At 37.6% G+C, this 27,682-nt stretch overlaps 1 protein-coding gene across 1 annotated transcript; it reads right to left on the bottom strand.

The window, feature by feature from the left end:
• MTMR9 (myotubularin related protein 9) lies at nucleotides 1–27,682 on the bottom strand (the record flags this gene model as incomplete). The annotated part of the gene is made up of 10 exons (XM_081093451.1): nucleotides 1–1,161; nucleotides 3,925–4,076; nucleotides 5,320–5,540; nucleotides 6,871–7,012; nucleotides 9,850–10,011; nucleotides 10,843–11,060; nucleotides 12,979–13,152; nucleotides 14,493–14,618; nucleotides 19,091–19,199; nucleotides 27,501–27,682. The coding sequence occupies 10 exons, from the start codon at nucleotides 27,680–27,682 to the stop codon at nucleotides 998–1,000; spliced, it is 1,650 nt and encodes a 549-aa protein (XP_080949577.1). The 3' UTR covers nucleotides 1–997.

Genomic DNA, 27,682 nt, shown 5'->3' with positions numbered 1-27,682 from the left:
ACATTTTCAAAGACTCACACCACCATGAAAGTTGTAATTTTAGTATTCGTAAACACTTAGAATACTTAAAAAAACAAAACAAATAAAACATACACATATATACATAAACCGGTGCAATGAGAATGTCAGACAAGGGCAGTGTATCTCTGGTTTAAGGAAACCATATTAGTAGCTTAATTATAACAAATTAACATCGATTATAAATGATGGTTCAATGTTACATCCAGCATCTGATACATATTTAATATGTATGATAAAAACCTGAAAAACCAATTCAACAGTAACAATACCATATCAGTAACAAATTCCTACTTTATTTCTATATTGCACATACTTTTACTGTCTACTGTTAAGTTTACTTCTTAAGGTAAATAGCAGAGGACTATACCTGTTGCCCTTGTAAAAATAATTTACCTTGAATAAATATTCAGAATTTCCTCTCCTGACAAACCAGAGTGAGATTGAGTTCATCTTTGTTATTCAAAACTATTTTAAAGAGAATGGCAAAGGTATTGGAAATGGCATGTTAAACGTAACATTCTTGGTTTATCTACCATTTCAGTTTTGAAAAATATTTATATTTTCAAAGTGTTTAAGCGTCTGATCCTTTTTGTAAATTAACATATCCCCTAAAGAGATTAGTCATAACCTTGACTGGTCTGAAGCACTGTTTGGAAAGTAGACACAGGAAGCTTATGATGAAATGGTGCATAACACTAATGGTACTACATAGGTCACCTGGTTCACATAGAATAAAATAAAATAACTAGCACCTCCTTCCTGCTCCCAAAGTAAAAAGGCCTAAGAGGCCACATGAAACATGTGTAATTATAGTAAATTGCATTCATAAAGTATTGAGAAATCCATTAGATTAGAGGGTTCTCACATCTAAAGCCTTAAGTTCAAGGCTACTATGTAAAAGTGAGCTGAAGATCAAAAGGAGAGAGAGGTGGGATACGGGTATGGGAAGGTTCTTACACAGGAGTGGGGACACCTTTCAGGGACTCTCCTGCACCCCATCCTTAGTCTCCAGTTCTGCCAACTGCCTCCTAAGGAGATTTACTTTTGCTTGTAATTCCTTATTATATTCAATGATGTTAACCATTTCTTCATATGCTTCATCCAAATACTTGGAGGATCTGTTCCAACGCAGGAAAATACCTATTGAGTCCAGGAAAGGAAAACAGAAGGGAGAAAGATACATACAATGGATTAACACTAAAGGTGTGGATAATATATAATTCCATGTATTAATTTTTTCTTTTTTTCACAGTTCACATCTATGTTTTATTATACTCTAAAATACACAGGAACTCAAGCTACTAAAATAACACAATTGAATAGAGTATTCAAGAAATCACTATTTCTATATACATGCTCAATTCTTCACCACCCCAAACACAAAATTACGAAATAGATCAAAGTACTGTTCTCTAATATATTCAGGAAAACAAGCTGATAATTTACAATGGCATAAACTTTCCATTTTCATAATGGAAATCTTTCCCCCCACAATTACAGAACTTTATTCAGACCTGTGAGACCTTCTACATGTGTGAAATCACTTTTGCTGGAAACATAAGTTACAGTAAAAGCAGAACCACACAAATTTGTTATTTAAATCCTAAATTTCCTCTCTCTCTCTCTCTCTCTCTCTCTCTCTCTCTTTCATTAAACAGGCAGCCTTTCAATTATACAGGCAATTGATTCTTTCCCCAAATAAAAATTATCATTTTATTGTTGACTAAAGGAGACATTTTCTCTCCTCTACATAGACCTATGTTAACTATATCATCTCAAATAAATGGCTTAAACAGATCAAAGTAAGGACGAACAAAAACTTTCTAAGTTGGCAACACGTCAGTGGGTGGCAGGTTTACAAATGTTTTATGGTTCATTAAAATATACTCCATAAACAAAACTCCAAATTGCCATGGGCCCTAAAGAGTCTTTCTTTTTTAAAAAAATGTTTTTATTATTTTCAGGAAGGGAGAGGGAGAGAGGGATACAAGCATCAATGATGAGAGAGAATCATTGATTAACTGCCTCCTGCATGCCCCATACGGGGGATTGAGCCCACAACGTGGGCATGTGCCCTGATCAGAAATTGATCTGTGATCTCCTAGTTCATGGGTTGATACTCAACCACTGAGCCATACTGGCCAGGCAAGAGTCTTTCTGTATATGTCCAAACGCTACTCTCTATCAGAAAGGTAGAAACAAGATTGACTGACTTGCGTTGATTTTTCCACATATATGAGCCTATTTTTAAAATCCTGTTCTTCAGTACAAGAATTACTTAATATTAATGGTTAACTATGATGTAAATGTAAACAGCAGAGAGAGAGATAATAAGAGCAGTCTCATTATACACTCCATATACCTACTATGAGCAGATTTTATGTAACACAGAATTTCTTCCAGTTCTAAGTTGAGGAGACACTAAACACATAGGGAAACTCTGTTCTTAATAGAGTGATAGGAATTCATTCACATACTAGTAACAGCAAAGATTTCCTCCTATCACTTAATTCCTAAACTCTCAATAAGGTTTGGTAAAAACTAGTTTAGGTCATCCAACTCCCAAATTTGGCTTTTCTCCCAAGTAAGCTCGTCTCTCATTTCAGTTATTAAGCATGACAGTGGCTTTAGGTAAACTGTCCCAGACGTCTTAAACAAGAAGTACAGCTGAAATCTCCCATTGGAGAGATCACTTATCCTGCACCAGTGACCACCTCCAACAATCAGGAGAGTAAGCAAAGAGAAGCTCTGAGCAGCCTCAACTTCCCAACGCACTAACGCTCAGGCTTAGAGAACCCCGAGACATTCTGAGGCCATTTCCCCACAATTCTGACGAGGAGACACCCCGACAGATAAGATCAGAAGCACAAGCTGAGGAGGAAGAAGGCAGCTCTTGAAGATGCGCTAAGAACAACCAAGATGTGAAAGCAGGTGTCCAGAGAAGTAACAGAAACAGACTTGATCTCAAGCTGAGAGAGCCAAGCAATCTGAGATCCTTTGACACATAGAGGGCAAACTGCTCTCCACACATGAATTGTCCTTGAGAGCATATCAGAACATGGTAGAACAACTAACATTTATGGAAATTCAGTTCAATTTACCAAACAGCTGCCATCCTTGTGTATACGCCTGATGCTGTTTTACTACAAAGATGAATAAAGATAACCTTCAAAAAATGATTAAAAATAAATTAAATGGTATACTTCAGTCTTTCTTTAATGAATGGCTAACATATTTTAGATAAATTTTGGCTATTTAAAAAAACAACAACAGGCTTTGGTATTTAAGAAGACAAGCTTTAGGAGTCTGAAAAATTAATGTAGGTGAAACACCTCCTTTAGAATAGATTTGAAAATTAAGCACGGATTATTGTTCCACATGAGCAATGCATTGATGGATGGCACTGGTATGTGTACAGTGTAAACCCTAACTAGAACGGCTAGCTCATTCCCCCTTCAGTAGCATTTAACAGAAGAGCCTACCCTAATAACTGCTTAAGAAAGGAAACCGAAACCATCTCCTAGGAGCTTACAATTTATTCCTGTCCTAACTGTCTACCAACTTTTCTTATACAAAAAGTTACTTTCCCTCATTTCCATTAGGATGGATTCTACAGGGGCGTGAGGGTGTGGGGTGTGGAACCCAAAAGGAAAGTAACAACTCTTGGCAAGGATGTGAAAAATTAAAACCCCTGTGCACTGTTGGAGGGATTGTAAAGAGGTGCAACCATTATGGAAAACAGTATGAAGGCTCTTCAAAAAATACTGAGAAAAAAATACACACAGGACTGAGAGTGAGGCCCACCTTACCATCTTCAAATATCAACAACCGCCTGTCCTCACAGGCAGCTTAAAGCTCATCCCTGACTAATGACAGAAAGTTTGCCAAGGACGCGCGGCTCACCCTCCCAGAGCTGCAGACTCTGCGGAGCCACCGAAGGCCAGATGACAAGGCTGTTGGCTTCGAAGAGAGGGTTGGTGAGTTTACTCAGCTCGCTGGGCCGATTGACCCACGACCACAGAGACATCGTTTTCTGCTGTAGCTTCAACTTACATCTGATCAAGAAAAAAAATTGCCATGAGAGCAGTTAATTTATAACAACTATCAAATGCTTCTACTAATAGGACAATTTCTTTTCTGCATATTAGAAGGTGGAATGCAAGATTTTTAGTAGCAGAATAAAATGTTGTAAAATAAAAATCTGTCAGAAAATTCAGCACTGTAGTTCTCAATAACAACAAAACCAGAAGAAGGAAAAAACCAGAATCCGGTCATGTCATACACAACATTGTATCTGGAATTGTATTTTAACTCAAAACATCTAAATAGATTAAAAATAAGTATGTATCTTGATATAAATATAGATTTAATCTCTATTCATTTACAATGAACAGTCTTCACAATTATCCTGAAATTCTGTAATGCTCTATATCGTGGAATAAATTGCTAGGGATGAAAAATAAATGGGCACATTTTAGAAATTATGCTAGTAATAATCCACATAGTCACAGACCCCATGTAATACTAGCATTTAATTGCTAAGACAGCAAGTCCCGTACTGTTACGTCCTCAGGAACCAGGCATGATGAGGATAAGGAAACACTGCACCACTGCTCCCTCCAGCCCCGTGGCCCCAAACCCATGACTAGCCAATCACTGAACTTTTTCAGGCTAAGCCCACCCCACACAGCTTCAGAATCCTCCTCTATTAAAAGGGGAATCAGAATGTGAGATAATATCTATTTGTGAACCCTATACTGAATGTATGTCTGAGAGATATTAATAGGTACAACATCAAAAAGAATCCATAGTCAAACACATTATTTAAATGCCGAATTAAAGTTACATCCACTGGTTTAACAGAGAAAGGCTATAGCAGAAATAGGAAGACCTGTACTCTAGCCTGACTTTTGCTGACCAGCTGGCTATGTGTCCCTGGACAGGTCATTTAACTAATCTGCACATTACCTTCCTAAATCTATAAAACCGGATGGAGGGTGCAGTTATATGTTAAGGCTTCTTGCAGATGTAAAATACTCTAATTCTATATGAAGAAATTATAATTTAAAATAGTTACCCAACTTATTCAAAGCTTTTTAATCAGTATATGGACGAATTTTAATCTAGCGAAACAAAGTCGTAGGATAGGCTCATAATAAGAATACATACACTTTGAAAATTTTTTACTAACCGTAATCTCTACCATCTTATATATAACATTAATGCAGAAACAACTTTTTTAGGGAGTGGCCAAAACAACATAAAATGAAATGGCCCCCATGTGAGCAGTGTACCCACCTTTCACTTTCATTGTTGCCCAGAAACGTTCCAAATTGTGAGGCATAAGCATGCTCAAAGAGCATGATGAGGAAATTCTCATTAAATTCAAAAGAACAAGGGAACTGACGAAGTATCTGCCACACGCAATCCAAGAAGAGAAGAAATACAGGTGACTCCCATTTCTGCTTACTACTGCAATAGGCCGACTGTGCACAGCGCTGTTGGAACGGGTGCCCAGCCTACGAGAAAAGAGGGAAATGATAAGGAAAGAGGGAAAAGAAAGTCAGACCCTAGTGAGAGTCCACATTCTATTAAAATTATTTCACACAGGTGCAATGCAACTCCTATTAAATGGAACATCATATAGTTTTGGTGACTGCTATTTAGATTAATGATTTCTTGGTTTAAAACCATTTCCAACTACTTAACCATAAGAACCCAAACTGTCCTTGGAATGCCAAATGGAATAATGAACTTCAGTAATAATAAACTTATAAATTTTTTGTCTGTGTAATTTGGAACATAGTCAAAGAACATAAGCTTTTCAGGTACAAAACAAAGGGCAGTTAACACCTTCTACCTATCCAAAGCATTGCAGACTATTGTAAACTACATAAGCCACACCACTAAATGGAGATAAATATGGGGCTCTGTAGACAGACTCTATAAGTCACTCCTGATATTGTCATTAGTTACATATGGAAAAAAAGTTAGCTACTGTCATGAAGAGATCTTTATGAATATCTTTATATTAGAGATAAAGCCCTCCTTAATGTCTCTCTTTTCCCCAAAAGAACTAGAAGAGTCTGGTATCTACTGACCAAAGGAAATTCAAGAATCACTGGCTCTGGCCCACCCAGAACCTGAGTACCACCCTTATCCCAAATCACACCCTTCAAGGAATTTCTTATCTTTGGGTCCTTATGTGTGACTAAGATAATGCCATGACCATTTTCCAGTAGCTAATGGGATTTTATGCTCATTAAAATGCCAATATATAAGTATATCATACTCATTTGTTTATTTGTTCTGTAACATAAGGAATGTAGTCCAATAGATTTCTACCAAATATTTAAGATGGTCTGAGTTAAACAGAGATAGTCAGTTGTCAGGCAGGGTAGACAGAGTTACCAGTAACAGCATTAACACATAATAAATCCAAATTGTAACTAGAAAGGCCAGAAATTATTTTCTCCAGAGATACTTCCATTCCAAGATATATTTAAACACATATTTTTAGTTACAATTGTTTACTACGTTACACAGTGTATGTACATTCACAAATGAACCTCTGCCTTGGAGGATTTCCTCTGGTTTATGAGGCCTTTATTTCAGTTTTCATCCACAGCCTTATGTGACAGCACTGCTTTGTACTAAGGATAAACAGATGAACTGGGCAAGGTCCCTGAACCTCAAAGAAGTCACTTTGTTTTGGTGTAGATCAGGAAACAAGACACAAAGAAAATGGCCCTAACCATCAAAATGTCATACATTATATCCGTTCCCACAAACCAGGATCAGGACATCAATTATCAGCTGTTCCACTGCACACAAAACAGCTTTTCTCACCTGCAGCCACTCTCTTTCTATCAGGGCCTCAAAACCACGGATGGTCCTGCTTCTTGGTTCCAAGATGATCTGGGCCAGGGAGGTCACCTGAAGTGTGGAATCAGTGCCTTCTGTTCCATGAATCAATATGGATGCTCCTTCCCTGATAGGAAAATTCAGAGTACAAATGGGATACTCCCAACATGGTCAATCAAGTCTGCTAATAATAAACATTTACTGAGTACAAAGTCTTATGTATTCCACACTGTCCCACAGGGTTAGAGTCTAAATAAGGCATATTGAAGAGAGCTTCCTGGGGAAAAAAGTAAAACTATAGTATGAGTCCCAAATTTCACACAGCAAGAACCCTTTCAAGCTATAACAAATTTCACAGAATTTTTTTTAGCTAAAAGTTTTCTATCTTTACAAACACAAAAGCAGTCCTTAACACACATAGTAGGCACTTACCTATTCTGCTTTACTAGTTGATTAAAGGCTTTTCTCATTGAACCTAGAAACATACTTAAAATTATTTTTCTGTATCTCTCTGACCTTGATTCTGCCTTCTCACTATCAGCTAGCTGACTGTAAGGACGCCTTCATCAATTATAATGGGAAACAAGTCTTGAACTATACTTTGAGAAACATGAAACAGGAAGAAAGAATAATAAAACATTTAAAAAAATAAAACTGTCAATCAATCTAGAAAGGAAGTGGCAATGATACCACGACACTTAGGTCGTCTCTGGGACCTCAATATTCTAAAGAGTGTGGGACGAAGCATCAAAAACTAAATTAACTACATCTCCCCTCTCCTTCTTCCATGTCTTATATTGAAATGACAGTGAAGAAAATTTTAGGCAATAAAGAAAAGAAATTCACCACTTTCTCATAAAAGTTTCATGTTTGATTATTATTAATTGTCTTCCCATGTACATATATACTTTGTATAGCTGCAAGGAAAAGTAATTTATTATTATTTCCACTTTTATTATAAACATTTTCCCATGCATCTATGCCATCTTTAGAAGTATTGTATTAATGGTTATTAAATATTGTATTAAGTGAACTATAATTTATTTAATCCTATGATTGGATATTAAGGTTACTGCCAATTTTTGTTACACTGCAGATATGCACTTAGCTTTTTTACTTTTGCTGAATTGAGTTCTTAATTTGAAAATAAGCTCCCTGATGTTCACTTATGGCTAGGCTAACAACTCATTTGTAGCATTAAATCTAATGAGTAGCCTGAAAAAGATATGAGCAAATATTTTAAGGCTTCCGATATATACTGAATATATATCTTGTTATCTGTGGTATATTCTGAATTTATTTAACTTAAGGTCAATTTTTACATTTTTAGTAATTAAATGTAAGGGCAGATTTTTATGTAGGTACAAGTAACAAGCTAATATATATCAGAAAAGGGAAACAAAACATTGCAAAATAATCAAAATCTTCAACTTTCCTAGGAGTGTGGAGGTTCTTGTTTGTTTAAGGCAGCAGCTCAAACTAAGCGAAGGTGGAGATAACAAATATTGTTCTGCACCTAGACCTGCATCATCTCATTATTATGGCTGAAAACTTGGACAACATGGTGATAAGTGTCTATTACAATTCATGTTTCATAAGAAAACAGGAGCCTCTGTATTTATCATGTAAGGGGAAATCTTTTAAACTTAGGCTAAAAAGAAACAAAACCCTTAATATTAGCACCTCATCATTCTGTATTATTCACTTCCCGTATTTTATTAGATAAATGAGCTTCATTTAAAATAAAAGAACAGTGACAGCCTGGGAATCCTGACTGCAAGCCCACTCTTGGTTCTGTCACTAACTTACCACGTGATTTTAAGCAATCCATTCTATGATCAATTTCTCACTAACCATAAAAATTACATATATCATTCCCTAATTTGGAAGCATCAATAAAACAAATTAGATTCTCAAAGAAAAGTGCCATCCAACTATGTGGTGGCAATACTTATACCTACCTATTGTTTCAGTGGGAATCCCCTTCTTAAAAAGGGCATGCTAAGCTTCTGCCACAACTTATACCATCCTTCTGCCTCTGTTCAAGTCTTCTGCCTCAAGTCTCAAGGATTAGCAACCTTCAACTGAGTGAATAAACTAAAATCACTTCATATACTTCACATCACTACCATCAGGTTTTCTCAACTTTGAGATCCTGATATAACTGCACACATCGAGTAGTTTGTAATAAGATATCTGAGATTAGAAAGGATTATTTTACTGTGTAACAAACTCATATGCTTCCTTTCATTGTAAGAAGGCAAGTTTGGCCCTCTGAGAAGGCATAGAAAAACTTCTTTCTCACAGTTTCAGAAAAGGAAAATGGGTAGATTAATAATTTAAGGACTGTATAGAAAAAAAATTAGGTCTTTGGTACTTAAAAAAACTTGTGTCATCAAAGACATATATGTACATGGTTCACAATTCATTCAACAAATATTAATTATCAATTAAATGACAAACTCTATGAACATACATCATCGATAACTGAATGCCATTGACTATCTTATAGTAATTTATAAAATGATCTGAACATAAGATATAGAATAGGCCAAACTTTATTGAGTTTCACTTTATTGCACTTTGCAGATATTTCATTTTTTACAAATTGAAGGTAAGACCCTCTACCAGCATAAAGATTATAATTCACTGAAGGCTCAGATGATGGTTAGTTTTTTTAGAATAAAGTATTTTCTAATTAAGGTGGACACTTTTTTTTTTTAAAGAATACTATTACACACTTAAAAGACGACAGTATAGTTAAACATCACTTTTAAATGCATCGGGACACCAAAAATTCGTGTGACTTGCTTTATTGAGATAGTATTCGATTTATTGCAGTGGTCTGGAACCAAACCCACAATATCTCCAAGGCATATGTTAATATATAAACATATGTCTGGATAAAAGCAAAGTCTAGTTAGCAGTGCATGTCCCATTCTGGAGCACTGAAATGTACTTTACCTGTCGATACACTGAGCCACTAGACAGGCAGTTGTCAGAATCTCTTTGATGTGAGTCAACCAGTTGGAAGACTCCAATTTACTAAGCCATCGGTCCATGTTATGTGTTTGGTCATTACAAGCTTCCACAAGTTTGACTAAGCTCTCCTGAAGAATGTGATACCTTTCAAATATGAGGAAAAGAAAAACAAAACAAAACAAAAACAATGAAGGAAGAAACCAAACCAAAAACTCAGCCTCCAATCAATCCAAGAGCCAAAGTAGCTCAAAATACTATAAAATATTTACCTTGCTATACAATAACCTAAGGATTAAATAATGAAAAGTTAATATTTCAACATGATTGCAAAGATGCTTAAAATGTCTGTCAAAGTAATTGTTCCTCATCTGAATAGATTAAACACCACTCGAAGAGCTGAATTATCTGACTGGGGAGAGAGCTAGAGCACTGCATTTTGAGACAGGTCAGAGATAGCACCACTGACATCTGCAATCCTACTCCAATGGGTCTACCTGGTACTATCAGCAGGGGTGCCCACAGCCAGCTCCGACTCCCACCCACCTACCCAAAGTACCTACTATAAACCACTAACTGCAAGCATAAACAAGACAGGTGGAGGAAACGGTATAAAATAGGTGGGTATGGGGGAAATTAAATGTCTAAAGTCTTTGACTAGGAAAATATAGTTATCCATAGCCTATCTGGATAAGTTTGGTGACCACTGATCTACAAGCAGAGCAGCAGACCTTGTGGGGCTGAAATTTCAGAGCTGACTTGCAGGAACAGTGCTATCTGACTGAAACTCACCTGTGAGCATCCAAGGTAAGTTTTCTATTCATTTTACAAAACACGACGACAGGAGAGACAGTCAATTTTGGACTCTAAGTTAATGTTTAGATGCATTTGAAAACTTGTGATTTTTGAACAGCTAAAGGTTCACCCACTCTAATTAGCTTCAAGTAAGAGCCCATCACTGTCTCCAGAATCTTTTACCTCTCAATGGACTTATGAATCCGCCTCCACTGGGGATAATGAGCTTCTTGCTCAAAGCCGCCTCCTTTGGCTCTAGCTTGCTGAGCTACATTTAGAGATCGAGTATCAATGATGTAGCCACGCTTTCCTGCTCTGAGGGTAGCATTGATCAGCTTCTCATCTTCTTTGCACCGTCTCCCATTTGTGCCAGTCAGTGGCTGACCACTCCGCATAATTACCTAGAATCACAATAAAATTTAAAACTTAAGCCCTAGCTGGGTAGCTAAGTTGGTTAGAGCATCATCCTGCTACAACAAGGTCACAGGTTCCATCCCCAGTCAGGGCACATACAAGAATCAACCAATGAATGCATAAATAAGCAGACAAGAAGTCAATGTTATTTCTCTCTCTTTCTCTCTCCCCTTTTCTCTCTCAAACACAAAAAACTTAAGAGTAGCTGCATTTAAAGTTTTTCAAAACAGAAGTAAATGAGCTAGATTAAGAGTACTTCAAAAACAAGTGGGATGCCGAAACCGGTTTGGCTCAGTGGATAGAGCGTCGGCCTGCGGACTGGGAGGTCCCGGGTTTGATTCCGGTCAAGGGCGTGTACCTGGGTTGCGGGCATATCCCCGGTGGGGGATGTGCAGGAGGCAGCTGATCGATGGTTCTCTCTCATCGATGTTTCTGGCTCTCTGTCTCTCTCCCTTCCTCTCTGTGAGAAATCAATAAAATATATTAAAAAAAAAAAAAAAAAGTGGGATGGATCTGATCCTAAAATAAAGATACATTTCTATTTATTGACAAAGTTAATAACTGTAAAACAAAAATAAGCCTTGCACTTTCAAATGATTTTTCTTCCCACTATCTCAAAATACTTTCACATAATATTTTAGTTCCTTTTAAAGATGAGCTATTATAATACATTTAGTCAGTGAAGTAATTATCCAGTTGATTTAGCCCTGTAATGAAGATAATAATAATGGCCTATGCACCAGTAAACTTTTGCTTCAACTACCTAAACTTAGGGTTGGCAAGAATTATAAAGAAAAAGGCACCAATGGCAAAATAAAAAAAGTTTACTCATTATTCTTGTTTTGGGAATCATCTTCAATATCTTGAAAGCTGCTTGGTATTACTTATCCTCCAGTGGCCCTCTTCCATCCTTTTCAGTATTCCAGGACTTAACCACTTGTCTCCAAATATTATGAACTATATATTTTGAAGGTTTGCTTTTGAAACTTTTCTCAAGAAATCAATAACTGTTACACTGATCTCTTCCTGGTGAATGGCTTAGAGTTATTTCAACTTCACCCCATTGTATACATTGTTATCTTAACTACCCTGAAATTTAACATGACAAGAAAGGTCATTCACAGGATGACAATAGCTAACTCTCAGATGGCACTCACCATGTAAATGGATACTCAATATATTTAACATCAATTATTAAAATACTTTGTAATGAACCCTAGTAAAAACAGATATACTATTAAGCAAGCAGAATGGACGGCCTGATGCAAAAATAGCAGATTTTTAGAAATCTTTTTATCCTAAATATCCATGTTTGACTTAATACCAGGGGAAAAGAAAAATAGGTGATAATAATTTATCCACCAATTTACTATTGGTCTCAAAATGAAGCAGTTCATTGACTGAGAGAAAGTAGAGGACAGAAACAGATTTAGAAAATATCTAGGAAACAAATACACTGCAAGCACTTGCCTATTCAATTCCTGATGCCCATGTTTACTTATTGTGACTAATGACAGGTGCCACTCTTCTCCCTTTTGAAAATAAAAACTTCTGCTCAATTTATCAGTATCTTACCATCATTCTGATCAGAGAAATTTACTTTTCTGCCTGAGAACATTAATTTAAATAGCACATGAACATTATTAGTTCCCTTTGTATTGAGTCCTGAGGATAAACCTAGCTGGGGTTTTCTAAGGTTGAGCAGCATCACAGAAAGAATTCAAAGTCATAAAATGATCACAGAAAACACTCTACTCCCAATTCCCTGAATTTTAAATGAAGGAAGTCCTAGCAGGAGTGACTAACCACTTCAATGGACAGGTACACAGAGAAGGGAACCATTTCTAAGAAAAAATCCTCAAACCAAGTCTTTCAGTGGACTAAGCAGCAGTACTGTACACTTACCATTCCATTTTTTTTATGATAATAACTGAGTACTGGGAAGCGTCCTCCATGTCGAAATGTAGCCACCTTCCGAAGAGCTTCATCATCAATGGATTTGGGTACTATGACAATTGGCGGGTAAGAGGGGCAGACCGCAAATTCCTTGTTAACATAGCTTAACCTCCAGTCACCGGTCTGAAAAACACATAATATTTCAGAGCTAGTATCTCAGTGTCACAAAATAATATGAAAAAACTTAAAGGACCTTAGAGATCAATTTTCATACAATGAAGAAGCCATCTCAGAAATTTAAAAGAAGAATATCTATCAATACTTAGATACTTCCAGAGAAAACAAGCTCCATTCTTTAGTCAGCTTTCTGCAATGCTATGTATCCCCAGTTCCTAGAAAGTTCTTCCTCATATTTAGCAACATTTGTTGCTCTACAACTTCCTCTATTGGTTTTTACCATGATTTCAGTACAAGTTCCCTGTCTTACATGACATCCCATCAAATGTGTGAGAGACAGTTGTTTCTCCCTTCGTCTTCTATTCTCCGAGTTAAATATATTAAGTATATTCATGACTATCAGGGCCAACATCATCTCATTCATCCTCTTAAAGTATAGCAACAGAAAGACCGTAATACTTCATATAATGCTGAACCAGAACAGAAGAGAATAGAGCTACTACTTACTTCAAATCCCTTGTTCCTTTCTATTATTTAAAAAAGAAGAGCCCTAGCTGGTTTGGCTCAGTGGATAGAGCATCAGCCTGTGGACTGAAGGGTCCCAACTTCAATTCCACTCAAGGGCACATGCCCGGGTTGTGGGCTCGATCCCCAGTGAGGGGCATGCAGGAGGCAGCCAATCGATGATTCTCTCACATCATTGATGTTTCTATCTCTCTCTTCTTCTCCCTTCCTCTCTGAAATCAATAAAAATATATTTAAAAAATAAAAAAGCCCTGACTGGTTTGGCTCAGTGGATAGAGCATCAGCCTGCGGACTGAAGGGTCCAGGGTTCGATTCCAGTCGAGGGCATGTACCTTGGTTGGAGGATGCAGCTGATCGATGTTTCTCTCTCATCCAATGTTTCTGACTCTCTATTTCTCTCCCTTCCTCTCTGTGAAAAATCAATAAAATATATTTTTAAAAAAATAAAATAAATAAAAAAGGAGAAAGCTCTGGTTGGTGTTACTCAGTTGGTTGAGTGTTGTTCCATGCACCAAAAAGTTCTATTCCTGGTCAGGGCACATGTAGGCTCTATCCCCAGTAGGGGCATGCAGGAGGCAGCCGATCGATGGTTCTCTCTCATAGATGTTTCTCTTTCCCTCTCCCTTCCTCTCTCTCTAAAAAAATCAATAAAAACATATTTTTAAAGAAATTAAAAAGGAGAAACCAGGACAAGGTGTGATGCTGAGTTCAGTGTTATGAGAGAAGGAATGAGTAAGTCAAATGTACCTTATCACTCATCAAAAGGAAGGTGTTGTGTTATTTCTCAACTATTATCCATAGTTTTCTCAAAAGTTACTCACAGCTGAAGAGTAGAGCTCAAATTCTTGCTCAGGAAGGAAAGAATGCCAGCCATCTTCTATCACTTCAAACATGGGCCGGTAAAAGAAAGGGTACATCAGAGTGATGGAGTCCAGGGTAGATAATGCCTAGGGGATAAAAAGGAAATAAAGAAAGGAAAAAGGAACATAACACAGTTTGAAACACTTTCTGACTGCCAAATTGGTATTAAACAAATATGACCTACTAATGATGGGCATATTTGTCTAACATTATATTTATCACTAGATACAATTTTAGCTTACTGAAGCTAATTTCCGTGTTTCTGGGATCTAATAAGGTATCTGACACATAACATATACTCAATTAGCATTTGCTGAATGAACAGAATTTTAAAATGTGCATGCCTATTCTAGAAGAAAAATGAGATAACTTTGACATCATTTAATAAAGCCTAATAAAACAGTTTAAATACTTTTTGGGAATCAGAGAACAAACATGTTTGGTAGTCAGTAAAGCCTTGGCTCAAAATCTAGTTTATCAACTATATAAACATTTTAAAATAATTTAAAATCAGCATCTGTGCCCAGCTGGCATGTTTCAGTGGTTGAGCGTAGATCTATGAACCAGGAGGTCACGGTTCGATTCCCAGTCAGGTTGCGGGCTCCATCCCCAGTGAGTGACGTACAGGAGGCAGCCAATCAATGATTCTCTCTCATCATTGAAGTTTCTATCTCTCTCCCTCTCCCTTCCTCTCTGAAATAGAAATACCTTTTACAAAAATAAAAAATAAAATCAGTATCAGTTATAACTGTAAAATAGGGTGATAGAGCTTAGCAGCCAAAGAGTCAGACTGGACTCAGACTGCTGGACTCAATTTCCAAACCCCAGTGCAATAGTAATTAAGTTATGTAACTGCTCCATGCCTCAATTTCCTCAGCTGTAAAATTGGGGAAATAACAGTATCTACCTCATAAGGCTGTTACAGGCATTCAGAGAGAGTGTGTGTGGGCCTAGAGCAGTGCCTGGCACATAATAAACTCTAAAATAATCTTAGCTATTACATGGTCCACATATTATATACTCCAAATATGCCCCATCAATGTTCATTCCCTACCTAGAGTGATATGCCATTTTGTCAGGTATCAGCATATCTTTATGCTACACTGACCCATTTTCAAGCCAGGACAATAACTCCACGGTCCCACAATGAGACTATAACAGCCGTGGGCAAACTACGGCCTGCGGGCCGGATCCGGCCGTTTGAAATGAATAAAACTAAAAAAAAAAAAAAAAAGACCGTACCCTTTTATGTAATGATGTTTACTTTGAATTTATATTAGTTCACACAAACACTCCATCCATGCTTTTGTTCCGGCCCTCCGGTCCAGTTTAAGAACCCATTGTGGCCCTCGAGTCCAAAAGTTTGCCCACCCCTGGCCTATAATCATCTGCAGCACTTGAATTCTGGGTGGCAACCCCAGAAAGCTTGACTGGACAGAAGCAATGGACAGACAGAACATCCTCCACTGAGTGGCAGTTTCATCCTTCAGAGAGGGTAATTATGGAAAGAATTTCTATGGTGGAACAAAAAATCACCAAAATCAATTAACATAATTCAAACTGCAGTAATTATAGAGACACACACCTGGAGGTTAGAGGGCCTAACATCATGCTAATACCCCAAAACTCTCAGAATGAAGCTACCTCCTTCTAGGTCATAGAAAGACGAAACACAAAAGGATGGGCACACGACTTATTAAAAAAATAGACTGAACATGGCATTCAGCAAAAACATCCCCATCCAAAGTTATTCTTCTTTCTGTCCATAAATCATGAAGCCTTCCTCCAAAGCTCATAAAACAGAAATTATGGAGAAGCATGGCTCACTAATCCATTATCTACTTCTACATGTCTTTGGCTGCCAGTCACACTAAACAGAAGCAGAAAAGCCAGTGTCCATATCTGATATAGGCCAGGGCTATTATTAGTCAGTTCAAACATTATTTTGTTCATTTGTTTATTTTTAAGATATTCTTTGCAACATTTAGAAAAAATTTCAGCTTTACTGAAATACAATTGATAAATAAAACTGTAAAATATTTAAAGTGTAGTATATAATACATACACATAGCGAAGGGATTCCTCCCCCCTATTGAGTTGACACACTATCCCCTCACATCACCTTTTGCTGTTGTTTTTGAGAACATTTAAGTTTGACTCTTTCAGCAAATTTCATTCAAACAATACAGTGTTTTGAAAAACAGTCACCACGTTATTCATTAGACCCACAAGATTTATTCATCTTATAGCTGAAACCACTTTCTATTCTCTATTTCTATGATTTTGGCTTTACTTTTTAAGATCACATATGTAAGTGATACAATGCAGTACTTGTCTTTCCCTGTCTGGCTTATTTCACTCAGCATAATTCTCTCTAGTTTCATCCATGCTGTCGCAAATGGCAGGATTACTTTCTTTTTTTAGGCTGAATAATTTCTCTCTCTCTCTCTCTCTCTCTCTCTCTCTCTCTCTCTCTCTCTCTCTCTCTCTCTCTTTTCTTTATCCATCCATCCATCCATCAACACTTAGGTTGTTTCCATACCTTGGCTATTATGAATAATGCTGCTATGAACACAGGAGTACAGGTATCGCTCCAAGATAATGATTTTGTATCCTTAGGTACATACCCAGGAGTGGAACTGCTGGATCATATGATAGTTCTATTTTTAATTTCTTGAGTAGCCTCCATATTGTTTTCCATTCTGGCTGGTACAATCATTATTTTAAATGCAAGTAAGACAGCAACACTCTGGCAGGCAATAAGCACTTGTGATTATATTTTATGTCACTAGAGATAGGACTTTTCCTTTAAACATATTAATGCTGAAAGAACTAAAAACATTTCATCCCCCAAAATAGTTGAAAGTACACAGAAAACAGCTTCATCAGACTTCCTGCTATAATTTAGAAAACTGAGCATTTGCCAGTTATCCTTCCAATGGGATTCTATTTGTGACAACAGAATATATTTGAGTATATGGACTCGTGATCACAAAGAATAGCTCAACTATGCTATATAAGAATTTCACTTATTACTCCCAAATTATGTCAAACTGTATTTGGGGGAGGGAATTGGAAGACAGTTAAAAGGCTAGAGGCCAAGTTCACTATGTGTATTTACTAAACTGTAAAAAAAGAAAGAGAAGAGGATTCTCATTCTGACATCAGATTATGAGAATGGCTCATAATGTATGGCTTCTTTTTAGCCATAATGACTTCCATATAATCAGTCATTTTCTATAGAGCATTTGGTAACATCTACAGCTAACTAAAAAACTGGCTAGCATTACTTAGCTAAATAAATGCAATCAGAAAGAGGAATAATAAGCCTTGCCCTATTTCTTCACCACTATGCTTCACCATGGGCCACTTCACTAACACCCACCAATCAGCTATCTTACAAGTTAGAAAAGGGATAAGAAAAATGTAGACAAGTCAATGAAAACCCAACCCCACAACTGAAAAAACAAACAAACAAAAAACCACAACCCCAAAACCATATGCTTAACTGCAGTGGGTCAGCAGCATTCTCCTGCTCAAATAACAGGACTGTATTTCAATTTAACAGCCTAGAAGCCATTGGCATTTCTTACTCATGTTAGTGAATTCAGCCAAATCAACATTACTGTGTTACTTCCAAATGACAGCTATGTAAGACAGTTTGGCTCATCTTCTCATTTCCTTAAGTAAAATTTAGCAAACTCAGAAAAATGTTGCATACCAATTTTTGCAGTACCACAACAGTTGTTCCTTTATTTTTCTCTTCATGTTTAAAAAAACAAAATCCTAGTTACAGATTTTTAAGCCTTTCTGCCCCCTTGTAATAGTTAAAGCAATAACATTTGTTTCAGACACAAAGCTCAGATTAGTCACTTAAAGACAGAACAAAAATCAGCATGTCTCTATAGTTATCAAGAAAATATTATAAACATAAAGTTAATTGCTACAATTTAGCAGCAGTGATTTAAAATAAGGCAATTTAAAATTTAAGTGCATATTAATATAGTTGGTTAGAATGGGGAAGGATATAGTGTGAGCTCTTCAATTTAAATATTAAATTATCCAAGTAAAATTTCTATTATTTATAATCTGAACAGATATTTAATATTATTTAAACAAATAGAAAACAAACACATCCTATCTTAAGCAAATCTGATATATGGAAATTCAGATTTACTAAAAACAAGAGATAATAATCATCAGTGATAATTACTTCCTTTATAAAAGAAATAACTTTTTTATAAAGTCTCACCATATACATATACATCTATGTATACATATACATATACATACAATGGAATATTACTCAGCCTTAAAAGGTAAGGAAATTGTCACATGCTAAATATGGATGAACCTGGAAGAATAAGTAACCCTAAAATCCTATTACATTCCTATAACAATGAATCAGGGTGACGCTTTTCCTATCAGTTTTCAATATTTGAGTTACAGAACATGACCAAATATTTAATGAAGAAACATAAGAGCTACAATGAGTCAGAATATAAGGCTTTTTAAATTACTTTTTAGTTTCAACACATTTTGCTTCCAAAATACTTACCTCAATGGAACTGGCTATATTCAAACATTCCTCCATTCCAGGAATATCCAACTGAATTATTCGAAAATCTTTACACTTTATGATGATGGTACCCAGTGGCCCCACAAATCTGTAAAAAAATTATAAATTATGGTTAAGAACATATAGGTTTCTAACTTTAAGCATATGATTATTTCTGTGAAAAGAGAATGTAGTTATAATCATCATCTATATTAAACTATTCAACTTTCTTCTCCCTAATTAATCTAAGGAAAAGTCAAGCCTGCATCATAAAAATGTGAGTCACAAGTTATTTAAAATCTATATTGAAAAAAATTTCAAACATAAAGCAATTTATACTAGGCCAAATCATTTAACAAAGATTATTTGGGCCCCGGCCAGTGTGGCTCAGTGATTGAGCATCAATCCAGGAACCAGGAGTTCAAAGTTCAATTCCCCATCAGGATAAACCTGGGTTGCAGGCTTGATCCCCAGTAGGGGGTATGCAGAAGGCAGCCAATCAGTGATTTTCTCTCATCATTGATGTTTCTATCTCTCTCTCCCTCTCCCTTCCTCTCTCTGAAATCAATAAAAAAATATATTTTAAAAGCAAGTATTACTATAACAGTGGTTTGTAACTACAATTTTTGTTTTCTACATAATTTAAGAGACTAATGCATTACATGAATTATTAGTTTATGTATTGGGGCACACAACACATAAAGATGTAATTCTGTAACATTAGCAATGAAAAGAGGGTGAGGACAGAACTGTAAAGGGGTAGAGTTCTGCATATTACAGAAGTTAAGCTGGTATAATTTCGTATTAGAATGTTATAACATTAGGATGTTAAATGTAATCCTCAGTGTAGCCACAAAGACAATAGCTACAGAATATACTCAAAGGTAAATGAGAAAGGAATTTAAACATTTCACCACAAAAAAATCAACTATATACAAGACAGTAATTCAGGCAATGAGGGACAAAAAAGCTATAAAGCATATAGAAAACAAATAACACATTAACAGACGTACCTCCTTATCAATACAGTAAGTTCTCACTTAATGTCATCAATAGGTTCTGTGACTTTAAGTGAAACAATGTGTAACAAAACCAATTTTACCATAGGCTAATTAATATAAACAAGAGTTAAGTTCCTATGGCATCTCATCAATGTTATAACAAAACGACACTGAACACAATTATGTTATTCAAGGACTTGCTATAGGTACTTTAAATGTAAATGGGTTAAACTCTAAAATTGAAATACAGAGATTGGTAGAATGGTTAAACACATATGATCCAACTATATGCTGTCTTACAAGAGACTCAGTTGGGATACAAAGACAAACAGATTGAAAGTGAAAGGATAGAAAAAGATATTACATGTAAATAGTAACCAAAAGACAGCAGGCTATACTAATATCAGACAAAATAAACTTTAAATGAAAAATGGTTCAAAGAGACAACAAAGGACATTATCTATAATAATAAAAGAGTAATACGCTAATTAGACCATACAGCCAAACGACCTTCTGGATGTCCTTCTGGATGACCTTCCAGATGAAGCCGGGGCTGCGAGGGCCGAGGCAAGCTGCCGCGGCTGTGAGGACTAAGCCCCTTGCACGAATTTTGTGCATCAAGCCTCTAGTATATTAATAAAAGGTTCAACACAGCAAGAAGATATAACACTTACACACACTTATACAACTAATGACAATCAAAATATATGAAGCAAAAACTGACAGAGTTGAAGGGAAAATAGAGAGTTCTACAATAATAGTTGGAAACTCTAATATCCTACTCACAATAATGTATAGAACCACCACACAGAAGATAAGTAAGGAAATAGAGGATTTAAACAACACTACTACCCAACAACAACAGTACACATATTATTCTCAAGTGTACATGGAACATTTTTCAGGATATGGAGTATATGTTAGGCTTCTAATCAAGTCTTAATAGATTAAAAAAGATAGACATCATACAAGGTATAGGCATACGTCAGAGATATTGAGGGTTCAGTTCCAAACCACCATAATAAAGCAAGTACTGCAATACCAGTATAGTAAGTTGTAATCCAACTGTGAAGCATAATAAAACGATGTTTGCCTGGTATCTTTTGTGACCACAATAGGATACAGTTAGAAATCAATAACAAATGGAAGCCTGAGAAAATCACCATATTGTGAAAATTAGACAACACACTTTTAAACAACCAATGGATCAAAGAACAAGTCACAAGGGCAATTAGAAAATACTTAGAGACAAATGAAAATAAAAACACAACATTACAAAACTTATGGGACACAGTGAAAGCTGTATATATTATGTATACATGGGATAAGGAAGTACTTCTTAAGTAAGACTTAAAAAACACAAACCATAAAGTAAGAATTGACAACTTTTTCATTAAAATTAAGGACTTCTGTTCACCAAAACCACCACAGGAAAGTTAACAAATAGGTGAGAGACTAGGAGAAGACATTTGCAATATCTAAGTGAAGAATTAATATCTAGAGAGTATACAAGGAACTGGCACAAATCAACACAAGACAACAAACCCAGTTCTTCACATAAAGGAAAACATTTTTTTACCTGAATTGCTAACAAATGTATAAAGAAATACTTAAACTCACCAGCAATTAGAGAAATACAAATTAAAACAAAGAGATATATTTCACAATCATTAGACTGGCAAAAATTAGGAAGACAATAATACCTAATATTGGTTAAGAATGTAAGAGAGCAAAGTAGAATAGTCATTTTGGAGAGCTGTCTAGCATTACTTTGTGAAATGAATTATGCATCTACTTTCTGGCTCCCTCCCATCCTAGGCACAATCTCAGGCACATGACTATAATGGGACCCGAGTATATTTATCATGGAAAATTCTAGTGAAAATTAGCACTAAAGAAGAATAAAACAAAACACTCAGAAAACCTTATAATGAATCAATCATGGAAATGATGAGTCATCAACTGAGTAGGAGTAACTCAAGTGTCTATATCTAAGGTCCATAAAAAAGAAAAAAAGTACAATTGAAAAATTTGTTTACAGCCTTGTCGTCTGAAAGGATCAAATAAAATCATATATGCAGTGTACAGGAATGTATTTTATAAGCTTTAAAGCATTATTCAATATGAATTTCTACTAGATATGAGAGGGGTTGTCTTTCTCTTATGTGACAGAACTGAGATTCACAGAGGTTAAGTAGCTTGTCCAAGGGCACCTATCTAACAAGAGACAAACTGAAAGAGTCATCCTTAATACTACTCTCCCTCTCACACCCCATTTACAATTATCAGCATGGCATGGCAGCTCAACCTCAGAAATACATCCCAAATCTGTCTGCTTCTCCACTACTTCCACTCTAAGTCACCATCAACTCCTGATTCATAGGTTGATGCTCAACCACTGAGCCACGCCAGCCAGGCAGTCACCATCACCTTTTACCTGAACTACTCAACAGTCTCCTAACTGGGCCTGCTGCTTCTGTTCCTGCTTATCTAGAATCCATTTTCCGCCAGAGGCCAGGATCATCTTCTAAAAAGTCTATCAACTGCTATTCCTTGCTTTCAACTCTTCAAGGGCTTCCCATGAAAACCATCACAATGGCATATAAGGCCCTGCTTATCCCTCTAACCATAGTTTCTGCTGTCCCAGTAGCCTCTACTTCTTGCTCACTGCCCTCCAGCCACACTGGCCTCTTTGTTTTTCCTAGCTCATGCCAGCATGTTCCTGTCTCAGGTTTTTGTATCCACAGTTCCCTGACTGAAATGCTCTTTCCTCTGATATTCACATTGCTAGCTTCCTCCTTTCAGATGTCATTCATTCAAATGCCATTTGTCTTCCTGGCATTCTCTATCCTCCATCTTCCTTCCTGGCACCTATTGCCTGACATTGTTATATATTTACTAGAGGCCCAGTGCACGAATTTGTGCACAGGTGGGGGGGGGGGGTCCCTCAGCCTGGCCGGTAATCTGGGTCCATTGGGGCTGGCCGGCCAGGGGGAAGGACCGCAGGAGGTTGGCTGGCCGGCCCCAGGAGGTTGGCTGTGGGAGCACACTGACCACCAGAGGGCAGCTCCTGCATTGAGCGTCTGCATCATAGTGAACGGTCAACCAGTCATTTGGTCGACAGGTTGTAACAGTTGCTTAGGCTTACATAGAGAGAGATTTGTTGATTTATCTGATGTCCATCTCTTCCACAGTACATAAGCTCCTCACCTGTCTTAGTCACCCCTACATTTGCAGGCCCTCACAGGGCTCAGTACATAGAAGACACATCGAAGTGAATATTTCTAAAAACAATAAACAACCTCTGACCTGACCACCTAGCTCATGCTCTTTCTATTACATCATGCTGTTCCCCAGGAAAAAAGACAAATGTGTGTACAGCTTGTCATTTATCCCCTAACAGATTAAAAGGCCAATGTCTTATATACTACTTTAAGCCTACCAGATCCAGCATGTAGTAAATGCTAGGTAAATATGATGAAATGAAAGAGTGAAAAGCAACCATAAAAAGAGATAAGTCAGGGAGAGAAACCAAGATGGCGGCATAGGAAAACACCTGAAATTGCTGCCTTGCACAACCACTTCAAAACTACAACTAAAAGACAACATGCAAAATGGACATCATCCAGAACCACAGGAAGGCTGGCTGAGTGGAAATTCTACAACTAGAAGGAAAAAGAAAAGCACCCTGAGACTCAGAGGAGGTGCAGAAGTAAAGTACAGAGGTACAAAGGTGTGTGCAGAAAGGGCTGGCAACTGAGGATGTGGTTGTCTTTTTCAATCAGGAGGGAGACACAAGCTCCCGACTGCTCTGAACTCCAGTTCTGGGCGAGTCTCTGGGGACCCAGACTCATATGGGGAGAAACTGGACTGTCTGGCATCGGGCGGAACTTGAGGGCGGCTTTCTCTCAGAGGTGCTTGCAGCGATTACCGTGGGACACTGAGACCCAGGACCTCTAAGGGCAGGACTGAGGATCAGTAATATCTGTTTGCTCCACCCTGTTGATTCCCTGAGACCCGGCCCCACCCAAGCTGTGCACAGAGGCTTTTGCATAGGAAAGGCCTGGCCCTTTGCAATCTGAAAATTACCTAACAAACTGCAGCTGGGTCAGAGAGACCCAGAACATCCAAAAGAAGGCCCAAGGCCCCACAGCAGCTTGCATTGCTTCACAGCTGGGCCTCATCTGGGCACCTCCAAACCCCAAACAAGGAAGGGGAATCTGCAGGTCTCTCCATAGCTCCTGCTGGGTAGCCTAAGGCAGAGGCTAAATTAGCACCTCCTTAGAGATCCAAGAGCCAGGGTACCCAGTGGTTAGAGTGGGACCATCCAGATTACAACTCCTCAGATCCATAACGGACACACTCAGGGGGCAGACTCAGTGAGCACCAAAGCCCCACTGAAGCAAGTCTTGCCCCATAAGGGTGTCTCCAGCACAGAAGTTCTCCCACTGTAGACAAAGCTGATTCTCACAGCCAATTTGCCTGGAGGTAAATTGCTCCCAGTGATACCTACAACAATCAAGGCTTAACTACAACATGATTGTGCACAAAGCCCACAAGGGGGTGCACCAAGAGTGTCCACCTCAGGTAATTAGGGAGGCTGAGCCACTGGGCCCTATAGGACACCTAGCACACAAAGCCACTCTATCAACACAGGGAAGCAGCCAAAATGCGGAGACAAACAGGTCACAAATGACAGAAATGGAGGAAAGCAAACTACTGGATATAGAGTTCAAAACCACTGTTATAAGGTTTTTCAGGAATTTTCTAGAAACCGCCGATAAATTTAGTGAGACTTTCGAGGATATGAAAAAGGACTAACTAGAAATTAAGCATACACTGACTGAAATAAAGAATAATATAAAGAGACCCAACAGCAGTCTAGAGGATCACAAGAATCAATTCAAAGATTTGAAATACGAAGAAGCAAACACCCAACCGAAAAAGCAAAAAGCAAAAAGAATCCAAAAATATGAAGAACGTGTAAGGAGCCTCTGGGACAGCTTCAAGTGTACCAACATCTGAATTATGGGGGTGCCAGAAGAAGAGAGAGAGCAGGATATTGAAAACCTTAAAGAAATAATGACAGAAAACTTCCCCTACCTGGTGAAAGAAAGAGACTTACAAGTCCAGGAAGCACACAGAACCCCAAACAAAAGGAATCCAAAGAGGACCACACCAAGACACATCATAATTAAAATGCCAAGAGCAAAAGACAAAGAGAGAATCTTAAAAGCAGCAAGAGAAAAACAGTTAGTTACCTACAAGGGAGTACCCATACAACTGTCAGCTGATTTCTCAACAGAAACTATGCAGGCCAGAAGGGAGTGGCAAGAAATATTCAAAGTGATGAATAACAAGAACCTACAACCAAGATTACTTTACCCAGCAAAGCTATCATTCAGAATTTAAGGTCAGATAAAGAGCTTCACAGATAAGAAACAGCTAAAGGAGTTCATCACCACCAAACCAGTATTATATGAAATACGGAAAGGTATTCTTCTTTAAGAAGAGGAAGAAGAAGGAAAAGGTAAAGATAAAAATTATGAACAACAAATACATATCTAATCAATAAGTGAATCTAAAAATCAAGTGAATATAAAATCTGATGAACAGAGTAAACTGGTGAATATAATAGAATTAGGGGCATAGAAAGGGAGTGGACTGACAGTTCTGGGGAGGGCGAAGGGTGTGGGAGGTGCGGGAAAAGACTGGACAAAAATCGTACACCTATGGATAAGGACATTGGGGGGGGGGGGGTAAGGGCAGAGGGTGGGGTGGGAACCGGGTGGAGGGGAGCCATGGGGAAAAAAGAGGAACAACTGTAATAATCTGAACAATAAAGATTTATCTTTTTTAAAAAGAGGTTAAGTCAGAAAGAAAAAAATGTGAGTCCTGGCTTTAAGTGACTAATATATGTACCTATCCAAATACAAATTTTAACATAAATTTATGAAAGAGCTATAACTAAAGAGCTATAAGATTTCAAAGTTAGTTGTGGGACTAACAGAAGAATCTATGAGAGAGATGGCAGTTAAAATGGTTAAAATGAATACTGATGGATGGGTAACAATTGGATGATAGCCTATAAACTCCTGAAAGAACTATATTTTATTCACGTTGGTGTCCTTACTACCTCACAAAATATCTGCAATATGACATTCAATAAACGTTTAAGAAACTTGGGAGGAGCAAGGCACGCCCTCTATTTTCTTCAGTGTCAGTATCATATAGACATGAGCCCTGGCAGGTGTGGCTCAGTTGGTTGGAGTGTCATCCTGTACATCGAAAGGTTGTGGGCTCGACTCCTGGTGAGGTGGATGAGCAAAAATAGCAAAGTCTGGCTAGTAAAAAAAGTTCATGAAAGGGGATGGCAAGAACTAAGGTGAGAAAATTAGGTGACAACAACATGGAGTGCCATGAATGACCATCTTTATTATGCAGGCAAGGAGAGAACACTGTAAACTCTTACCAGGAGGTGAGGATATGGGGAGTCTAATAGGGATCCTCTGTTTGAAAAAATAAATTTATTACCACTTCACCCATACTGTTTAAAATTCTACCACTAGGAATTATTTTCTCTTAAGGCATAACCTTGTTAGGAATCTTCTTAATATGCAAATCCTCTTGAGAGGTCATAGAAAAAGCCATTGTCATTCACTTATATGTTAGTATTAAGTTGGATAATCAATTTATCTTCTCCTGACTATAGAGTGAGTACACAGCCATTGGGGAAATGGGAGTTTTGACTTCATTCTGAAACACTACTTTGGAAAGACAGGGTGCAAAAACAGAGGTTAATTAATACCTTTGCTTAAATGCCAACTACTCTGTTCTTTCCAAAAGCAGACCTGAGTAAAGAGAAGTAAAAGACATTATAATCTCCCAATGTGGGAAATCCTAAATGGATGGCACAAAAGGTAAGAAATAAGGAGAAATGTACATAATCAACTGAACATTTTTGGGGGGTGGGGTAAGGTTTTGTGGAATTTAGACACTACATACTGAGTTGAGTTTTCCTCAAAAGTGGCAAATCATGACTTTACCTAAATCACATTGAATCACAACTTCATGAATAACTGTGATGCACAATTATTATTCAAAGAGTATGATGGTGCGAGGAGAAGAAATTTAAAAAGAAAGTCACAGAAATAGTGTTATCTACCAAAAATAATATCAGGATAACAGCCATGTGATAACCCTGGGGAGTCCATCCAGATTTAAGAGAAGCCAGGGATCTCAAGTGGATGGTTTTCTGCTTTCTACAACTCAAATCCTCAATCCAGGCCGGACAGGGCTTACTTTGCTGGCTGGTTTGCATGCAGGGAAAACACTGGGGCGCGTTTCCTCTGGGGTCCACCTACGGACCCCAGGTTCCCAGCGGAATGGGGGGTGGGATGAGCACTCACCGCTTGTCGATGGCATCGATGTTTGAATGGAGGAGCCACAACTCCTCCGTGTTGTCCTGCCGGGAGGACAGGATCAGGTGGTGGCCAGTTAGACACAAGGTCCCCTCAACGGCTGGATAGAATGGTCGGTGGAGCACCACATTGTCCACCCGCGGGGTCTTAATCAGCTCCGCGAACTCCAT

The sequence above is a fragment of the Myotis nattereri genome (genome assembly GCF_964212035.1).
Source record: "Myotis nattereri genome assembly, chromosome: 5".
In the NCBI taxonomy this organism is placed as follows: Eukaryota; Metazoa; Chordata; class Mammalia; order Chiroptera; family Vespertilionidae; genus Myotis; species Myotis nattereri.
The sequence above is the reverse complement of the archived record's forward strand: the minus strand, read 5'-3'. Positions and strand labels throughout refer to the sequence as shown.